The 20,085-nt window shown below is 43.7% G+C and overlaps 2 protein-coding genes across 4 annotated transcripts in view; both read right to left on the reverse strand.

Moving 5' to 3' along the window:
- Window positions 1–112: 112 nt before the first annotated feature.
- cab39l (calcium binding protein 39-like) lies at window positions 113–12,238 on the reverse strand. Its single transcript, XM_041032363.1, has 9 exons — window positions 12,023–12,238; window positions 6,373–6,500; window positions 5,789–5,953; window positions 5,443–5,561; window positions 5,182–5,350; window positions 4,501–4,560; window positions 3,483–3,548; window positions 2,818–2,961; window positions 113–2,606 (listed from the first exon to the last, which is right to left on the reverse strand). The coding sequence occupies exons 2-9, from the start codon at window positions 6,472–6,474 to the stop codon at window positions 2,427–2,429; spliced, it is 1,005 nt and encodes a 334-aa protein (XP_040888297.1). The 5' UTR covers window positions 6,475–6,500; window positions 12,023–12,238; the 3' UTR covers window positions 113–2,426.
- An 823-nt stretch (window positions 12,239–13,061) lies between these two features.
- The window catches only part of mcf2la (mcf.2 cell line derived transforming sequence-like a), a 28,085-nt gene continuing 21,061 nt past the window's right edge, over window positions 13,062–20,085 (reverse strand). The window contains exons 21-33 of one of the 3 annotated variants that reach the window (XM_041032227.1): window positions 19,955–20,080; window positions 19,617–19,838; window positions 19,434–19,526; window positions 19,251–19,329; window positions 19,084–19,156; window positions 18,861–18,967; window positions 18,501–18,593; window positions 18,062–18,136; window positions 17,418–17,492; window positions 16,562–16,671; window positions 16,354–16,466; window positions 16,049–16,152; window positions 13,062–15,914 (exon numbers count right to left, since the gene is read on the reverse strand). In XM_041032227.1, the coding sequence (XP_040888161.1) occupies window positions 15,835–15,914; window positions 16,049–16,152; window positions 16,354–16,466; window positions 16,562–16,671; window positions 17,418–17,492; window positions 18,062–18,136; window positions 18,501–18,593; window positions 18,861–18,967; window positions 19,084–19,156; window positions 19,251–19,329; window positions 19,434–19,526; window positions 19,617–19,838; window positions 19,955–20,080 (1,350 nt within the window). In that variant the 3' untranslated portion in view covers window positions 13,062–15,834. The remainder of the gene's footprint in view (window positions 15,915–16,048; window positions 16,153–16,353; window positions 16,467–16,561; window positions 16,672–17,417; window positions 17,493–18,061; window positions 18,137–18,500; window positions 18,594–18,860; window positions 18,968–19,083; window positions 19,157–19,250; window positions 19,330–19,433; window positions 19,527–19,616; window positions 19,839–19,954; window positions 20,081–20,085) is intronic. The other 2 variants (XM_041032226.1, XM_041032225.1) reach the window with 2 other exon arrangements.

Consider the following 20,085-nt stretch of genomic DNA (forward strand, 5'->3'; position numbering starts at 1 on the left):
ATTTGCTGCGAAAATGTGTGTACAGTAGCATTAGTGTGGAAAACGAAGTGGCTGCTTTCAGAGAGGGAACCGGGAACATAATGTGGAGTTCAGCTCGGCCGTAGCTGCTCATGGTTTTAGTTGTAAAACAGGCCAAAAACAAGACGAAGAAATAGTTGAGTGTAGCTCAGCTGACAAGTCCGATGTAAAACTGGTTGGTCTACATTTGCATCTGTTATTTTCTGATATCTGATATATTATAAATACTGTCACAGCTTTTAACATCCAAAATAGCTGGCATTGTTTTTCATTTTCCACCCAAACACAAAAAAACTGAACCATTTTTTGTTTCCAGATGAAAAAAAAAACAAAATGTCACTTTACAGGTTTACAGTTGTTAGTCACCCTACTGTACTCCCCTACTGCTTTTTATTTCTGTTTGATTCAGTGATTAAACATGAGACAGCTGAACAGTTTGAACCTTAAATTTACTTTAAATCTGCTGAGAATGAAATCTTCAAGTCCTAATCAATAGACTTTAAAATATTTAGCTAACTAATGGATGCAAATTTAGTCTTTAAAGTCTTTAACTACATGTGGATTTTTTTCACAGTTACATTTCACCATTGAGTCCTGTTACAGATCAACTCTGGCCTCACTCTGTTTCCCCAGTGACTTTGCAGCCGACACAGCTTGTAATTCACATACTGAATTAGCGCTACGTGGGCGACGGACGTGTAGTGACTCTGTACATGATGGCAACCGATCAGCTGCAGAAAGTTCAAAATGCTTCTTTGACAGCGTAACTCAAATATAGTGAGTTAAGAGGTTCACTGCTTAATCACAACAAATATGTTCTATCAGAGCATATTTTCATCAACATAATTAAGCTCCCCCTAGAAAGATACTGAAAATACAAAAAAAAAGAAAAAGGGAAAACACACCAAACCAAAAAGGCACCTCTGAATCTCCTCGCCTGTTTCTAACACCATCAGATCCAAATCAGAGCGAAACGTTTGTGACGGTACACAAAGAAAAGGAGTGAAACAAAAACACAAACAGCCATATTTTTTTACAGCTGCTGTCCTTCACACAGCAAAGTGCCTCCTGTTAATGTTCTCACTCGCAATGGCACTCACTTCAGGTGTACAAACCAGAAACTGTACATGACAAGAAATTAAACTATATATATAAAAAAAAAATTACCATCAAGCAGAGTGAAAACAGTGATCAGCTTAAACAAAAAACAAACATTTGAATCATCATCATATTATTATTTTTTTTTTTATCATACAGAAAGTGCTATCAGCCACCAGCAAAGAGAACCAGTGATCAAAATGATTGAAGCTTACTGTACCGATAGCAGCCCAATGTCGCCGTTCAATTAAAAAGGCTCTTCATTTCAAAGATTCTTAAAATATGTTTACAGTTACTATTTTCATTGGCCAGCTTTGGTCAACAGTGACGGACACCACGTGTCTCTAAACACGTCCATTCTCAGTCTCACTAAAGCTTATTGAGTTAAACAGATTGGCACAGGTGGAGGCTTCTTCAGCCGGGAACACGTGAAGACTCGTACATTTAGATTTGACCGGAAAGATTCGGCATCACACATTTAACAAGTAACTTTTGCGCGTTGGACTAGTTCAGGTAAAGTTCAGAAAATCAAACTGTGACCAGTCAGGGTCAGTTTAAACTCCTGCAAACTGCAAAGTAATCTCTGTAATCAGCCTTTACATATTGTGTAATGTGTTCCCAGCTTCAGAGAACTGCTTCATCAGTGGGAGAGTTGACTGTGAATTGGCAGCACGATAACAAAGAGATGTTTAGCCAGCAGAAGGTATCTGAGCATTACTGTTGCCGTTTGGCTAACGAAGCTTTGAGCAGTGACTGAGGAAGTGTTTCACACTTCAGATGTTCTCACTCTAAAGCCTGATCTCAGACCAGGCACGTTGACCAAGCTTAAAAAAAAAAAAAAAAAAAAAAAAAAAAGAAAAGAAAGCAAGCAGAAATTCTTCATTATTTTTCTGATTTGCAGACGGACAGTTAGAAATTAACTGGTGTGCAGCGACTGGTGATTAGAAATACAAAAATGGTCGTGTCTGTGTGTTCGACAGCCACTTGACCATTTTGGCCAAAGCTTTTTTTTTTTTTTTTTTTTTAATCTCTGGTTCTCCTGACAAAGCAAATCAGCTGCCTCCAACACCATGAGTTGTGGCACTACATGCTACAGATGAAAAAAAAAATTTCCATGAAAAAAAATTTACAAAAGATCAGTGATTGAGAACTACACAAGTTTTTAATGAACCAACAAAGAGAAAAAAGACAAATAACGTCTTGAAGATTTTTTTTCTTTTTAAATAGTATAACCATTATTGTTAATGTGTTTTTTTTCTATGTCTTCCTATTGATAAAAAGTTTGGGGCAGAGGGAGGGGGGGTGCTTCTCTAGGAGGCCGGTTTCTTCAGATCTCTGATCTGTTTGATTAGGTACGTCTTCTCGTCGTTGAACTGCTCGTCATCTGCGCGGTCCTTCTGGAAGTTGCTCAGGAAGTCGATAAGTTTGGTCTGGTTCTTGAGCAGGATGTCGACGATGGGCTGCGTCTTGTTGGGGTTCGCTACAAACACCTGGGGACGGGAGCAGCCGAAAAAACAAAGACGTTTACATGCATGGACTGCAGGGACTGCTGGACTGACGTCTGTTGTTACTGTCAAGTTAAATTAAGACTACACAGCTAAGCGTGCATGTTAAATAAATAATTGTACAGCCACGTTCTCACACCCAACTGAGGCTGAGGATAATTGAGGATAATGAGATGATTGAGCCAGGGGGTTTTACCTTAAAGACATGGAAGGCCTCAAACTGGATGTTGGGACTCTTGTCTCTCAGCAGATTCATCATGAGCTTGAGATTCTCCGGCTTGCTGATGTAGCGCGTCATCACCGTGAAGTTATGTCTGTCCAGTAACAGCTCGCCCAGAAGCTGGAGGACAGATTGTTCAAAAAAAAGATTTATTAGAGAAGTCCATGTCATTATTGATTCTTGGTTTGAAGTGTGAAGTGTACAGCAGGCGTCTCCAAAGACCAACAGGCTTTTTGCACCGGAGGCTTCCTGGGTGGATAGCTCCCTCTGTTGGCCTGGGGAGGGCGTAAGCCGCCCTCCATCTGCTCTGATAGGTAGGAGCTGGTACCATAGCAACAAACAAACAATCCTTCACTGGCTTCCCACCCACGAACACAGCTGGTCAAAACACAGTCGAAGCTGTGGTGAACCAAGGTCAGTGCGGTGGTTGTGTTTTCTCTGTGCTGCTCAGGCCTCGCTGTTGTTCTGCTGAACAGCTGCACATTGAATTCCCATTTGAAGAAGCTTTCTCGCAGCATTAATAGTTTCACAGCAGGTATCACTTCACAGCGTTGGCCCTTTTGTTTGTTTTACAGAAATATCAGCCACATTGCAACAGACTGTCTGCTGCTTACAAATCAATGCATGAGTCAAGGCCAAACCTTTAGAGACTGCCTCTTGGTGACGTAGTTCTCAGAGTGCAGCAGCTTCTCGTAATCTGCAAACACCTGCAATGGCACAAGAAGCACACATTATTTTACATTATTAACAGGTTTAACATGTCAGGTCCAGGTCAAACTTGGATGTGGACATTCAGAAAAGTAAAACACACACGGAGAGACCTTAGGACTCTGGATAACACAACCTTTGGCCTTGATCTTCCACAAGAGCTTTTCATATTTTATCTTAAAGTTTCATTACCACAATCATTGGTAGTTCATTTTGAGGACGTCATGTAGTGCGCTGTATATCACAGAGCCTGAAAAGATCAGGGCCAAATCTAATCAATGTGCCGTCGCCTGGCTCAGCCTGGTCACAGGCTCCAGGATCACATCGACTCTGCTGAGCCCACAGCACCGTCTCCTGACAGGCCTCACAGCGACATGCAGGCATCTGTCAACATACAACGTCCAGGTAAAAAAGGCACTTTTGTGCAGGGTTTCTTGGGGCCGAGACCCCCAGGGGCCCTACCTATGAAAGGGACCCCTCTGCCCTGGTTAGCTGACAGCATAGAGCAGATCTTTGTATGTAGAGGCGCTGTGACACTGACAGGGCTTTCCAGTGATTCACTTTTCCTGGAACTTTTAGTGTATTAGTCAAAAATTTATTTCTCACTTGCCACATATCTGCCCCCTTCTTCAGCTTATTGAATAGACCCTCACAAGGCCCTGTGTGTGACCACAGTGTGTCCAATGAGCGCTGCAGTGACCGATTCCTGATCTGGTTACTCGTGTATCTATGTATGTTTCCTCTCTTGGGGTCTTCCTGGTCAAGCAGTCATTTAAAGCTGTGGACAGTGTTTATGTTTATGCTTCCAAATAGCGCTCGGTGGCTCACACTTGCGTTAACGCGTGTGGCAGCTGTTACAGTGTGGGATTGTGTGTTTAGCCGGCCTGTGTGTTTCCTCTCTGGGGCAGAGCCACAGTGTTGGGAAATGTGTGCGTGAGTCAGTGCACTCACAGCGTCGTAGTTCTGTTCGAGGTATTCTGCCACAAGCACTTTGTGTCTTGTCAGGAGATCCTGAGAATAAAGACAGGAACATAAATGAGAAATCCAGTCCATCAGGTGTAAGAGGCTTTTTATAGGATGTTTGTGTCGTTGTCTGTTCTCGGTCATGGACACTGGTAAACATTTTCAGCTGGAAATGGCTACTTTCTGTATAATAAAGCACATAAAATACTGGAAAACATATTACTGTTCAACTGTAACTTGTTCATAATGACCAAGACAAAAATTAGCCCTCAAATATAAAAAAAGAAGATTTAAAAGATTTATCTCGCTGATATCAACAATGGATTTTTATTAAAACTGTCCAGTTTTTAAAAATTAATTTCTACACGTATTTATCAGGAAAAACTTTAAAACGAAAAAAACGTTAAAAACAACTGCAAAGAGCTTTGCTCAATAAAACATCAAATTAAACCTGCATCAGTCCGTCTTAAGAAGTTCCTAATCTACCTTAAAGGGAGGTTCTCCCAAATAATAAAAAGTAAAATCATTTTAAACAAAAGTTTTGGTTAAATTAGGCTTTAAAATATCAGTCTGAGTTTTTCTTTTTATCCAAAAATACATCGGCTTCAAAAACTGACATCAGTTAAATCCTGACTCAAACCCAGACTAGAACAGAAACACCTGAGGTACCTTGAAGGTGGCGAAGGCGTCGGAAGCGATGTCGAAGGTGGACATCTCCACGTAGTTGAAGAAACTGTGGAAATGATCGGAATGAAGAACTATCTTGGCGAGCGGCTCGTGGCGGATGCACTCCCTCAGCATGATCCCACAATTCAACGCTACCTGGGGCGTCTCGTACCTTGAAGCAGACACAGAGCATTTGTCTCACCTCTCAGGAAGCCGTTTAGACTCTACAGTGTTTAGAGGACGTGCTCCGTGTGGGTGTCTCACCCTTTCAGCAGTATAAAGAGGACCTCTTGGTGGGAGCAGAAGTATTCGACAGTGGGGCTCCTCGTCCCGATCTGCCTCCTCAGGATGTTGTTGAAGATCTGACACACATCCTTCTTCCCCTGGAAACATGTGGATAACATTAAGCACGGCTACGTCCTCCGAACACAGTCTCCTAAATGTCTCTTTCCCCCCCACAACTGAAGCATGTTCATTTATTATTTCCTCCACCATGTTTCTGTGGCAGCTTAGTCATGAGAGGCAGCACACTCGTGATGTTGCAGAACCGCTTTGTGGTTAAGGAGCAACTCACAAAAAAGAAAAAAAAAAAAAAACCCTCTCTCCTTACCTCAAAGTCTATGACCTGCAGGTTTTCTACCAGCGCGATCAGCAGGCCGCTGTTGTACAGCTCCTGGGCCAGCTGGGCCACGGTCTCAGTGTGAGGCTCCTTATCGTTGCTCCCGTACAGAATCTCCTTCATGGACACCAAACACTTCGACACCTCCTCAGACGCCTGCAGGACAGAGTGGAAGAGTTGGAGAAGACAGGAGAGAGAGGGGACATGTGGACTGTGGAGTCTTTCTTTGACCACATGGAGGAAGACAAATGCAAATATGGACCAAAACAAACAAACATTACAGATTAAGAGTCAACTTTGTTCAGATGGAAGACGGAGAACCTGAGCTTTGTGTGTGTGTGTGTGTGTGTGTGTGTGTGCGTGTGTGTGTGTGTGTGTGCGTGTGTGTGTGTGTGTGCGTGCCTTTGTGAGAGAGAGTAAACTGTCTTGACAGTGAAGTGTCAGGAGATGACAGGACCAGACTGTTCCATGCTCTAATTTCACAGAGGGCTGTCACCCATGGGCCCCTGGACACCCAGGCATTTACACACACACACAGACACACACACAGACACATGCTGTCTGTCCTTCTCTACCTTGTCTGTCTTCTTGTCCTGTTTGACCAGGATGGCCAGGTTTTCTTTCAGGGTCCTGACGATGTCTGCCGGACTCTTGTGGGATTTACCAAACAGCGGCATGATGGGAAACAAACTCGCCTTCGGACCTGGGAAACAAAAACACACACACACATGCAGGACTTGCGTAAGAGGAGTCAACGACAAGCTGGATGCAATAAATAATGATCAGTATTATTTTCATGTGAGTGGGATTATGCCAGTTTTCCTTTTTTACTCTGCACAACAGCGTGGAGTCAGTGTCTGTCGTCAGTTCGTGACAGACTTTGATGTCGGACGTGAACGAGTGCACTTCTGCCTCCTAACATTTCTGTGACATTTAGGAGCTCGCCAGCTCGTCTGCAGCGCAGAACAATGGAGGAAAACCTAACACTGAGTTTTTGAGGCCGATGTAGACATCAATACCCAGAGTTTCTGAAAACCTGATAAGAATATATAAGTCAGAATCATTTTTATAAACACTAAGAGACATTTTTAATCAGATTGCCTTAAGTTTGTATAAAATGTGTGAATATATGTACAGAACTGGACAGTTTACAGGTGAAAATAGACAAATATAAAGTTAATACGAAATCCAAAATATCAGCCAACCTCATCCCAGACAACACCCCCCCCCCCCCCCCCCCCCCCCCCCCAAGAATTTTTAAACCTGGAATGAAAACTCGACAAAAGGCTGCTGAGAGAGAAATACAAATGACGTGTGTGTTTGTGCTTCAGGATTCCTCTCGCACCTTAGAGACACATACCAAAGTCATCTCTCGTCTACAGGAGCGACAGCTGCAGCCCCTCTGACACCAGTCTTCAGATAATCAAAGTCATAGTCAATACATTAGATTGTTACGTAACAGCAGAAACAACAGAGGGGTAGGTCGCGATTGTCTGTTCCAAAAACCTCAAATTTCTCCAAAACATTTCACCGAAATCAGTTTCTGCATAAACAGGGAGGCAGGGAGGCTGTGTCTGTTGAAAAATTCACCGTTCGCTCCAAAGGTCCCCGTTAGTTACTGTCATGGCTGTTTGTGATTCATAAAATCTGGTTTTCCTTTCCTCTGACTGTATTTTGCCCCGGCGCTGCCAGAATGTCAGCGACTGTTTGGGCATCAACAGTTAAGAAGGTGCCAGCAGATGTTGGTTATTGCAGGATTCTGTTGCAGCCGCGTTACTGAGACATAACATACTGATATGCCGAGCACTAAACAGAGCAGTGTCAGTGCCGTGCGTGCCCCATCCGCCTTATTCAGGATATAATAAAGGAAAGTTCCACAATCTGCAGCTTATTTTTAACTTCTCAGCCTTTCTTCATGTTGTCAGAACCTTAACAAGAACCTCATGTGCTCATTTAGCCGCAAACCCAGCTGTCAGCTGACAGTAAAAGAAATATGGAAAGTGAAAAATGCCAGAGGAAAACTACAAATAGGTAACTTAATGCTGTGAGCAGAGACGCGTGTGTGGTGTCTGAGTGAAACAGAGGGAGTTTGGTTCAGTTTAAAGGGTCCAGGAAGCAGCAGTGGCCTTCACAATCCAGGCTGGGTCAGGAGCAGGCAGAAAACTTGTGACTGCTAATCCTCATCTGGGAATGTAAAAGGGCATTACACTCCCCCTCAACCCTGACGCCCACCTTCATTCCTCTGCGTCTACCTCTGCTACCGTTCCACCCCCGCCTGTATGTCACTCTCTAATTCAGAAAACTTAGAGAACAACCTCACACAGAGTCTGAGCAGTCCTGTGCGTCTGAGCTCCTGTCGCTCACTTGTTATTCCTGAAGGTTTTGTCATGAAAACGCTTAGATGGCGAATGTGCCATCGGTCAGCCCAGCACAGGCGTGACACTTTGAGGGTAAACCGCACGAAAACAGGAGAAACAAGAACCCTGACCGTGAAATAGCTGTGTGTCAGAGCAGTGAGGAGCAGACGCTCTGATTTCCCCAGATCCTACTAAAGCAAGGTGGTAAACTCTGAGCTGTGCAGGATCTGATTCATCAGTTTTGCTTCCATTGGAAAAAAAAAAATCTAATTCTGAATAGTAATAAATCCCGACATGCTGCCCCAAACATGATCAGCTTCAGATTTGGTGAAGTTTGTCATAAAGCAGCCGTCCACAGGGCATCATTAGAAGATAAGAGCTGCTGCAGCTCGCGGTGCCACGGCGATATGATGAAGAAAATAAGCTGATCCTCTGCAGAGATATCTGAGGAGAGCACAGTGAGCGCCAGTGTTTTCCTCAGTGAGGAAGAAATGGCAGTAGCCGTTCATTAAAGTGCAGTTTGTTTGTAGGATTATATAAAGGGCTCTCCGATTGTTCGACACCCGCGAAAAACAAGAAAACAGCTCGAATTGGAATCACAAGGTTTTCACCTGACAAAGACAAAAACGCAGCCGAGTGTGTTCACTGTCCTCGTCTCTGACTTGGTGCTCAGTGCTTTTAGTTTGGACGTAAAGGTTTTTAATCGTAATGCTCTCTGCTCAGTGGCACCGGTCAGAGGGCAGGCTGCTGATTCACATTTAACAAATGAAATCACATGGAAGAAGATGACTTATTCACACACATCATCATCAGAAGGTCAGACTGAACCTGACGCCCTTAAATATGATGCACCAGTTTGTTTTGCTGCAACAGACAGAGAGACACAACATATGACTTTAAGGAACTCGCTCCACTTTATTAATGAGACCAGATGCTTCTGTGGAGGAGGTTTACATGTTCAGAAAAAATAAGAATAGAATAGAATAAGGCTCCTTCTGTTTCACTTTATCATCACTTTACGCTGCGACTACAAAACTTCAGCTCAGTCAATATTTGTCAAAGGATAAACAGGCGATGAGGAAGTAGTTACTGTGCTTGCACAAGCTTTCCTGCTTTTTTTTTTTATCCAATCATATGTTCAGACTGCTGTGTCAGGTAATAACCACTTATAGGTCTAACATTTCCGCTCCGTCGTCCAGCCCTGTGGCTGCAGCTGTTACTGAATGTCTCAGATTAATAAAGAATACTTCAGGGGTCTGTTTTAATCATCTAATAACACCTCTTTGAGTCCTGGAAAGCTTAAGCTCTAGGTTGCTGTGAAGCCTTCATTTTCACTTGTAGCCTACTTGAGACTGACTAAATGTTATGTAATGGAATTAATCTGGTGCCCACTGGGCTTGAGCGCACGCAGCTAGCTGCTCTGCTTCAGTCTGAGCGAACAGGCAAACGCTGCACAGTTCCCCCAAATGTGAACTTTTCAGTTAGTTAATTAAACATATAACAGTGTTTCCTTATTTATACGGATGTTCTCGTATGTTCTCCTGCACATTGTTCCATTTCTTCTCTTTGCATTTGTGCTCTACTTTTATCTGCTGCCTCCTGTGAACGCTTGCTTTGCTATCTGCTCTATTTATCTTTGATTTTAATGCTGTTCTACCTGCGGTGTACCTGCAGCATCAGATAACAGTGACAAACACCGTAATTAGTGCAAACTGCACAGTAGTGGGTGGGTTTGGTGACTAATCGATGTCATTCCAGTGCAGCAACATAGTGATCTGTGACCGAGCCTCAGAGCGAACGTAGCAGCATAGTGATGCGTCACACCTACATGCCATTCGGCCAGCAGGTGTCCTGCATCACATAAGATGTCTTAAGTTATATTCAGATGAAAAAGTCTAATGTATAGTTACTTATTGAGTTAAAGCAAAATTAGAAAAAGAAAAAAAAGTTCAGTTTGAATCTAAGTAATCAAACTCAGATGGTATCCTATTTAAAATCCCTGTTTAGCTTCAAATTCTGTTTTGAAAAAGGAGATTTTCTGCTGTGTTGATGCTTCAGCGTCTGCTCCCACACAGAGAAATCAGAATCGAAGCGTTTGAACTGATGACGCCACATCGCAGCCCGTCTCAGACTACAAAGAGATTTCCCTGAGGTTCACAAGGAAATTGTCCTCTCCGGGGCAACGTGGAAGGAACGCTGCCTGAAAGGACAAACATCAGCTCGTTGAGTCCATTCCCCAGATTGATAATGATGTGAAAAGTCCCTTCTCTTTTGAACTTTGACTGGATTTTTTCAGCTGTGGATCTGTGGTTTGCTTTGTGTCAGAGTTGCCATCACCTGCTCTACGTCCAGCTGCTTTGATAAACGCCATCATGGGTGAGGAAGACGCTGTGTACTGGTACACACAGGCTATGAACTGGTTTAATAAAACCTTTATTCTCTCCGTTAAGTCTGACAGGCAAGCCTTCCTTCCAAATTCACTTTTGTCGTTGTAGCGTTGCGACAGACACTAACTCCAAAACCACACTTCTAAACTTCTTGTAAGTGACAGACAAGCCAGTAGTTAAAAATATCTTGCTAAACACAAATATGGAAAGATGACACTGAGAAGTGTGACAAGTGTAAAGTATTCCTGCCTGTCATTGACTATATCAGTGTATTACTCCTGAAAGCCTTGGTAATATGCCACACATGCTGCGGGGAGTGACAGTAAAAGCCTGGTTTATAATGTACAAGGTCACTGTCTGTTAGGAGATACAGTCACTTGTTAAGAGCAGGATCAGTGTGGGTTAATGTTCTGAACCAGTGACAGACAGGCCTGTTCCTACCAGGATATGAGAGCCTACTGTATGTGTTTCTGCTCTGTCTGTATGTCAACGCACAAGGAAGTAACCAGAGGAACACAGGATATAAGGTGGTGAGGTATTCAGAATAAAAGCATCTGATAGTACAAGTGTTCAAGCATTCCCAACCCTGTACATAATGCTTCAACCGTCCATGTCACTGCATTATTAGTTATTTCAATATGGATTAGTCTGTTAGTTATTTTTTTGTATATATTAATGATTAACTTGTAGTGTAAGATGTCAGTTACAGTTTCCCAGACTCCCCGGGCTTTAAATGGCTTGATTTGTGCAGCTCAACATTCAGAGATATTACAGTTTGACACAGGCCATAATACAGAGAGGCTCTCCTTTAGAAATGATGGAATCAGAGAATGATCAGCATTATTACTTGATAATTACATTACGGCATTAATCAGTTATTATTATTGTTGGCAGTTAATTGTCTGGCTAACTGCTTGAGGGAATAATCATTTCAGATTTTATTGCAGATAGAGGATAAACGTTTTTTGAACGGTTTTATTCTGAAGAAAGTGACCGGAAGCCGCGCTGTTTTCAATCTGACCAACCTGACGGCGGTCGCCTGAAGTAACGCAGCTGAGAGGAAAAAAAAACAAAAACAAAATACACACACTGTTTATGTGATGCTGGAGAATTAAAGCTCCCATGCACGACAGTGTTTAGAGGAATAAGAGCCTGCAGATCAGGCGGCAGTAAACAGCGGATCAGGCCGCATAAACAGTCCCAGACAATGTGATTTAACAAGGCTACACCCCTCTCGCCTCCGGCTAAACTCCCTTTTTGTTTGACACATTTCCAGAGCTAATCACAGTTGTCTGCATAATTTCAGCAAAAAAAAACACAGCTGGAAAGGACAATAGGAAGCTCTCCTGTATCAGCACAGCGCACATTTAAACGTGCCAAGCCCGGCTGAAGTTATAAAGACTGTCAAGGGCAGTGATCGTACCATTAGGTTAACTGGGAGCTATTGCTCTTCGACAGTATGGGCTAGAAATGATACTTACAGTGGGGAGATGTTTGGTCGGGTCTCTGTAAATGTCTTCACCGCTTCTGTCCCGGTTCACAGCGCAGCCGAGACTCTCGGGTAGGCTTCAGCGGTCACGCCAGGGCTGGTTGTTCGCAGGGAAGTCCGCTAAAAATGTGTGCGATGCGATTTAAAATGTGGGGAATCTGTTAAGAAGGCAGTGCAGAATTCCATCTGGTCGCTCTCCAGCCTCCTGTCAAGCTGGTGTCCGGGAAACTTTGGGGCTTCCGGTGCAAAGTTTCGGAATAAAACCTCCACGGACTCTCATCCGTGTGAACAAACAGAAGTATAAAGCGAGGAAAGGGTGAAAGTCAGACTGAGATCGCCACTAATAGTCGAAATACTGCGTGTATTTATTAATCCGAACGACATTTCTCTTACTCCTACGCTATTACGCTGTCATACACACACAAGTCGCTTTATAGAGCAACTCGCGTCACTTCCGGTGATAGTCTGGCTGACGCCTGCCAGCTTGACACATCTGTATCTTTCCAGCCGCGGCTGAGTCTCGTTCGCATCCTCTCACACGAGGTCCTTCGTGCCGCCTCGTCTCAGGTGTACCTGAATCATACGTCACTAAAAGAAGCACGTGTAACGCGGTTTACGACGCTCACATTTAAAACACCTGACAAGAAGTAATTTACCTTTTCCAACACGGAGAGGAAAGACTAGAGGAGAAAGGAGACACTGAAGGTCGGGTTGTAAACCTATTGGAACGAGCCCCAGGTCGAATCATGATAGTCTAAACTGGAAAAAGCCCATTGGAGGTTAGATATCACGTGGTTGAAATTACATTTCCGGATCAAAATACATAATTGATAACTTTGGCGATGTATCCGTGTTTTTATGCTAAAGGCCAATAAATTAAAGATTTGATTTTTTTTATTCTACCCTTAAAAAATGTCTGACACACATGACTCATACTGGTCTAATTCCTAATGTTGCCAGCTAAAATTGATAATATTACAAATTAAAATGAAATAAAAGAGCTTCAATTCCCACAAAAAGCCAAAGTCTCATAGAGGAAACCATGTCGGACTTTATTAAAGCTGCTTTTCATTTTACATACAATTCAGAATTACATATTTACAAATATACACAGATATGTCTCATTATAATATCTTTATATCAACACCATACTCAGTAGATATACAATAGGAAAATAAAGACAGTGGTTGCTGCAATGTGCTGCATAAAAAGAAACTAAAAAATATAACCCTTCTCATCTCTCCACCCTCCCAGTAAAAAGTACAAATGATTCAATAAGCTTTATTGTGTGATCATGATCAAACACTGACAAGTTTAGTGCCCGTGTCAGCTTTCGTTAGAGGGCAGAAAATAAACTCTCACAATATACAACAGCGCCTGGTAAAAAATACTTTAGATTTTTACACTGGGGCTCATGAAGAACATGCCACAAAGAGTGATGACACACAGAGAGACAAAGAGACTCACAAAAACCATGGCCCTCTTCACAATATACATGCTCTCGAGGAAAACAGTGTGAGGTATAGAGAGGACACAGCTGTACAAGTGTAACATACATTTTTCAGTCTTACAAGGATCAACACATAATGCCAGCCACAGTTTACTCTCTGGTTTAGCTCACAGTTTGACACCAAGAGATGTGTAAACTTCCTTTTTCTGGAGAAGAACCTTTCCTTTCACAGGGACGACATGCATTTTTGTGATCTGAGTAAAAAAAAAAGCTTTAAAGTGGCTCTCAACAAGGACAGCTTAAGAAAATAATTAAGAGCATTAATCATCGCTAGAGCTGGATTTAACAAAGCCACAGTGGTGTTAGACATGGCTTTGTTAGGCCAGTTGACAAATACAGCTCATTCTTAGTAATACATGGGTGCGGCTGGTTTTGGTGCAGCAGCGTGTTGCACTCGGTGTCTTACTGTCAGACATTCAGCATCAGGGATGGAAGAAGGAGGAGATTGTTTTGCAGTGCACTGTGTTGATACAGTGGAAATCTCAGGATATAAAAACCATGTTTGAAAGACAGTGAGGAGGTGTGCTATCAGCCCGTATCAGCATCCTCATTTCCACGATGAGGCCAATCAGGGCCAATCAGGGCTTGGCTTACTCACCACCCCCGCTGTGCGCTGTCATACGTTTGTTTTTTTTCTGCACCTTGTTACTCCACCATGACGTTTCCTCGGCTACATTTTGGTGTCAAGTAAACAAATATTGCTCTTGGGCTGGTGGCGCAAACATGTCGAGCAGGTCTGGGCCCTGGTTAGCCCTGCTTGTGGAGTAGTGGCTACTGTCACATGCCTCTGTGGGGCTGGGAGCAGAGGGAAGGGACAAAGCCTGCTTTTGTTGCTGCAGTGCAGACCAAAGATAGGTGAGCAGGGCGGCCATGACACAAAAACAGGATATATATGCAGAGTGTTGAGGTTTATGTGCAGGGTTTCTCAGGCTCGGCTTGTGGGGAACCACTGATTGGCTCCTGGGCAAAAGATTCGACTGACATCTTGTGATTTAAGAGCCTTTCTGGGGATTTGTGATACAAGCATGTTTGATTTGCACTGAACAACACACATGTGCAAGAATGCACACACAAAGACATTTAGTTGACACAAGCAGGTATGTAGTCACACCTGCCTGCCCACGCAACGTCTCGGGGCTTCCTGAGAGGTAAATCCAGAGCAGTTCAGAGGCGAGACAGACAATCCCTCTTAAAAAACAAAACAAAACAAAAAAAAACAAAAAAAGAAAAAACAGAGAGAAGTGTAAAAGTTGTTTCAAGCTGCCGCTCGCTTTGTAAGGGATTTGTATGTGTAGCTGGAGAAGTGCAAGACATGTGACCACCAGGTCGTGCTGTTGGTGACATTCACCTGGTGACACATCTGTGTTCCTTAAATTGTGATTAATACCATAAAGCAAGGATTAAGGGAAGCTCTTATTAAACATGTGGGATGAATACAGCATTCTGACCCCAGCGGTCGGCGGTATATATTTTGTATCCCACATCCCAAAAAAAAAAAAAAAAAAGTTTACAACACTTACAGTAACGTGCCCTGAACATTCGACCTGCTCAGTGATGCTCCAAGATGCACTGAAAGCATTTTTTTCTTGTTGCAGCCAGCTGCCACTTTTCACAGTGTGCAATTAATGTCTGACACTAAAGCCGATGTGTCATGTGAAATACCAGTCTGATGGTACCTGTGGACGTTTCACACAAGAATCTGTCGCTATGCTGTGATGCCGTCGACTTGAAGGGGTCGGACGAGGTTGACGCCTCATATTTAGTGCAGATATTCAACAATTGTCTCTTTCAATGCTACATAATCACAAGGGTTTTTGTGATGTTTTTTAAAAAAGGCCCAACAGGAAGTGATTGGTCACATGACTTTTATCATGTATGCTGTGGAGCCATTTTTTCCTGATGTTTTAATTGTCTGAGTTTTATGTCACTGGAATGAACTATTCTATCAACATGCAGATATTTTTTAAGGTGAAAAAAAAATCTAATGAAAGTATAATACTGCTGAGTGGAAATGAGCTAAGTTTCGTTTGCAGTTAGAGACTAGTGACTGTAAATACTCAGGAAAACCGGGTGTTGTCAACACTCAGCGAAAAACTCTGGGAAGATTTGCAGAAACAGTGATAGTTTTTGTTTTTTGGTTGGATCCGACAAACTGTGAGGCGTGCGTGTCTGCGTGGTTAAAAAAAGAAAGGACACTGAGATCCTGTTCTCCCGTCAGAGTCGGCTTCAGGCTTTGTAATTCAACCTGGATGTGGTTTTAGGTGGAAGGACGGAGCGGGGACAGTGATCTCAGGTCAGGGTTTGATGTCAGAAAAGCTGGTGTAGGTCTCACTGCAGCTGGAGGAAGTGCTGAGGTTCCCAGAGACGCTGCCATCTGAAGGACAAACGCACAAACAACAAAACTGGCTTTGTGAATCCCCAGGCAGACGGCGGCTGTTGCCTCATGCAAACACCTCTACCAGAGAGGAGGGCAGTAACTGCTGAACAGTGTTAATGTGGGAAAAATACCTGAGCTGCTCAGTGACTGGGACGACTTAGACTCTGAGATGAGGCTGAGGAGGTTTGCTGCTGCCACCCAACCCTCCTTACTGCTGCGAAGGTTCCTCACAAACCTGCAGACAGTGGAAATATCTGTCAAACAGCTTCCTTAACTGGCACCATCGCAGATAATTATACAAATATAAAATATATAAAAGATTTCTACAGCTCGAATGAGCCCAGATGTAGATCAGTTTGCTTTTATAGTTTGTGTGTTTTCCTGTTTTATAAGGTTTGATTTACTCTCATTAATGTGAATGAATTTAGGTGTTTACCACTGTCCGTCCTCTCCCTCTCTGATTAACTGGACCACATCTCCACTCTTGACAGACAGTTCCTGAGGTCCCGCCTTCTCGCAGTCTGCTACCACGGTGTACTTTCCTGGAGCCTAAAGGAGTCAGAGGTCACCAAAGTAAGTCAGGTGCCAAACATCATCACAGGCATCCTGATCATTTTTAAAAGCACGTCACTGCTCAGGCTCACCAGCTTCTTTCCTCCTTCATCCTCAGGGTCAGAGTTCATGGGGTCCTCGCCGCTGGAGTACCCGTCATTCTCCTCTGAGGCATCCACGGAGAGAGACGCCTTGCTCCAGCCTGTAGGTGAGTGGAAGTGGAATAACGAGAAGTGGGAAAAGTGGTCAGTGACTTCAGGACAGGTAGAGGTGGATCTATCTCACACTCTCACTCCATGTGGCATTAAAATGCTTCCTGGGTCAATAATTAGATAAGACACTAAACAAAATGTAGAACTCACAAAACCCAGGTCTAAAGACATGTGGATATTTGGGATATTCGTGGTTGGGTTCATGTTTCTGTTGATATTAAAGGACAGAAACTGCACATGAAAGAGTAACATGTTTGTGAATGTGAGTTTTGGCCAGGAGCAAACAGAATGCCACTTAGAAAGAGAGTCACACTCACACATACGTTAATCTCCACAAAACCACAAAATCTGTTCTGTGAAAACATGACAAATAGATCCATTTACACACACTCAAACACACAAACGCCGGCCCAAGCTCCTCCAGAATCCCAGAGAGGATCAGAACAGGAGACAGACAGATCCCAGTAAAACACAGGATCAGAATCAGGGAAAAAACAACTAAACCCATAACACCCAGCGGTAGAAGAAGAGAGAATGATTGATTTGAGGTAGGCTCCTTGATAAAACATTGTCATTTAGGCAGCAGTTGAGACTTAAAAATAACAAGCCCTCAATAAAAGGCTAAATGGCTTGGGCGGTGGATGTTGCTGCGTGTTACCTCTGGTAAAAATCAATCACAAACACCACAAACCACAGCAAACACCCACAGTGCCTGATCCTCAGAGCGGCTCTGTACCTCTGCGCTTGCTCTGTAACAGACTAGAGGTACTCATCCATCTGACTCTGCTCAGAGTGGCATGGGCAGCCGGGTCTAAACGGGGAGAGACAGCCAGCAAATCAGCGAGACAGTCGGTGGTGCTGTGAGACAGCTGGGTCAGCTGATCGGCCCGCAAACAGTTAGTGCACCAGGTGAGAGACTACAGGTGTGATCAGACTCTAAATCACTGCTAACAGTGTTAAAAAAGTGTTCCCAATGAAAATGGACACAGCATGAGAGTACGATTCTGAGATGATGATGATGATGAGATTATGACCTGTGGATGAAGGTGAAATTTGGTAGCTGCAGTGTTCAGGGAGAAAAACGTATATTGCAGAATATATAAAACTTTGGAGATATGTGATATTTTATATAACTGTGTGCAAACTGGATGAGATTGTACTGGACTGGAAATTTATTGTCCTGGTGAACTGAGGATGACAGGATGAAGAAGCGCTCCTGTTGGTGCTGGATACCATCAAATCCAGTTTCATCCTTCTATATGAGACACAGGTGAAAGTTACATCGTTAAAATACACAGCACGTTCTAACGATGAGGGATGGGAGGATGAATAATGGCCCTCTATTAGACGCCCCCCTATGACGGGACAGAAATATTATACCTTTGAACCCAAATGGTGTGGGGTCACTCTTGACCGAGTGGCGTTTGGAGCTGTGTTCGGGGCTCAGGGCCGAGCCTGGCCACACAGGCGGGAAAAAAGCGAAGGGAAGGGAGAAGAAGAGGAAGAAGAGACAAGTGAGGAAGAGAAGCAAGAATCTGACAGAATGATTAAACATCTAAAGCAGTGACCGGGTTTGAATCAACGTCACTCCACAGTGCTCTGAAAGAATCATGTGAGGAATCAAAATAATTTAGCCTTAATGATAATTTTGAGTTACTGTTGTGGTTGCTGTTTTGTATCCAGCAGAAACTTTAGCACTGGCGTTGGAGACTTTTCCCACCAGGGGGCAGTGTGTCCCCAACATAAGAACTGGAATCATCATGATTTCATCAGGCTGTAAATCACTGGTCTGTGCAGCATGTCCCTGTTTTAATGTTACCTTTTGGACTCTTCAGATTGCTGAAGCCCTGCAAAGTAAAACGCTTTTTAGCCACTGAGGATCTGTCAGTGGTCGGACTGGTCACTGGTTCATCTGGAAGCAATGGTTTGAAATGGGAGAAGAAGAAAGGAGAGTGTGGCAGTCAGGAAAAGACAGATGTAGGTAGCCCAGAGCAGAAAAACGAAGAGGCAGAGAGACAAAGAGGGACCGTGAAGGTGAAGGTGATGAAGAAAAGAGGAGTCCAGATTAGTGAGAGTTTACAGTGAAGCTTTCAGTGAGGGCACTGCAGCCATAACTGACTAACACACTGTGTGTGTCTGTGTCTGTGTGTGAGGATGCAGCATTAATTAAAACATTCACCTTTGTGTTTCGGTGAGGAAGAGGAGTTGGCGTCGGAGGTCGGGCTCGGCTCGGCCTTCTTCTCCTCTTGTTTCTTCTGGTTCTTCTGACCACTGCTGCGGAAGGGACTGGAAAAGACAAGAAGAAGAAAGCAGAATGATAAATGTAGGCATAGGCGTGTTTTCGTCTGTGTCTGTGTGTGTCCACAGTGTGCGGACACTACATGCTCACCAGTGATACCGACCTGAGTGAGATGGAGGTGTTGTTGCTGTTTGGACTCGGGGAAACAGAGTCTACGTTCTTCTGCTGACTGGCATCTGAAACACACAACAGTTTACTACAGTTTCACAGAAAAAAAAAAGCAGAGGAGACGCTGAGCAAACAAGCCAGTGTGGCTCTGTGTGTGTGTACCTCTGCAGGCTTTGAGCTGCTGGGTCAGGACTTTGCGGATCTCATTCACCCATGATGTTTTAATCTCTGGCGTTGGAGCCTGGATAAGACAAACAGCGACAGTTGTAAAGAATAAGCAGAGATGTGGTTCCTTTCTACTGGAGATCCACGCTGCTCATTTTGTCGCAGGCTCAGTGACCGTACCTGGACTATAAAAACTTCTTCCCTTGAGTTGCACCAAATCTCAAACTTCTTGTTGTCTCCTTTTGCGTTCTCTGTTATGCCCACTGCACTCATCTGAGAGAGGAAGGACAGGAGCAGCGTTGAGAACAGCATCTTTTACTGCAGCCACCTATACAGAGCGTTTTGGACATTTTGTGAGCTTACGCTGAGCGAGTGTTTGAAGCTGTAAGATGGAGCTTTCTCGTAGCCCTCCCCGTTCTCCTCTCTCCTCTTACAGAAGAGCAGGGCCTTCTCATGTAGGAACAGGTGCCTCTGCATGGGCTTGAACCGGGCCAGGTCCTTGACCTTGGCGTGACCTTTCTTATGCTCTGTCCACACGCTGAAGGAGCCTTGCATCAGCAGACGACCCAGCTCTGACAGATTACCCTGAAAGAAAGAAAACACAGACTTACCACATGTATTTTTCTCGAGGCTTTGAGTTCCTCCCCCTGATTTTTATATTTATGTGGCAACTTGTTTTCTCTTTTACTTGTTTCTCTGACCTCGTATCCTGTGATGGCGATGAGGTGCATGGAGTCATTAACAGCTTTCAGGATCCCCAGAATAGAGGAGAGAGCTTCCTGTAGGTCATCACAGCCTTCACAGCCTTTACTGTACTTCAACAGCTCCTGCA

The sequence above is a fragment of the Toxotes jaculatrix genome, chromosome 24 (assembly GCF_017976425.1).
Source record: "Toxotes jaculatrix isolate fToxJac2 chromosome 24, fToxJac2.pri, whole genome shotgun sequence".
NCBI classification, from domain to species: Eukaryota; Metazoa; Chordata; class Actinopteri; family Toxotidae; genus Toxotes; species Toxotes jaculatrix.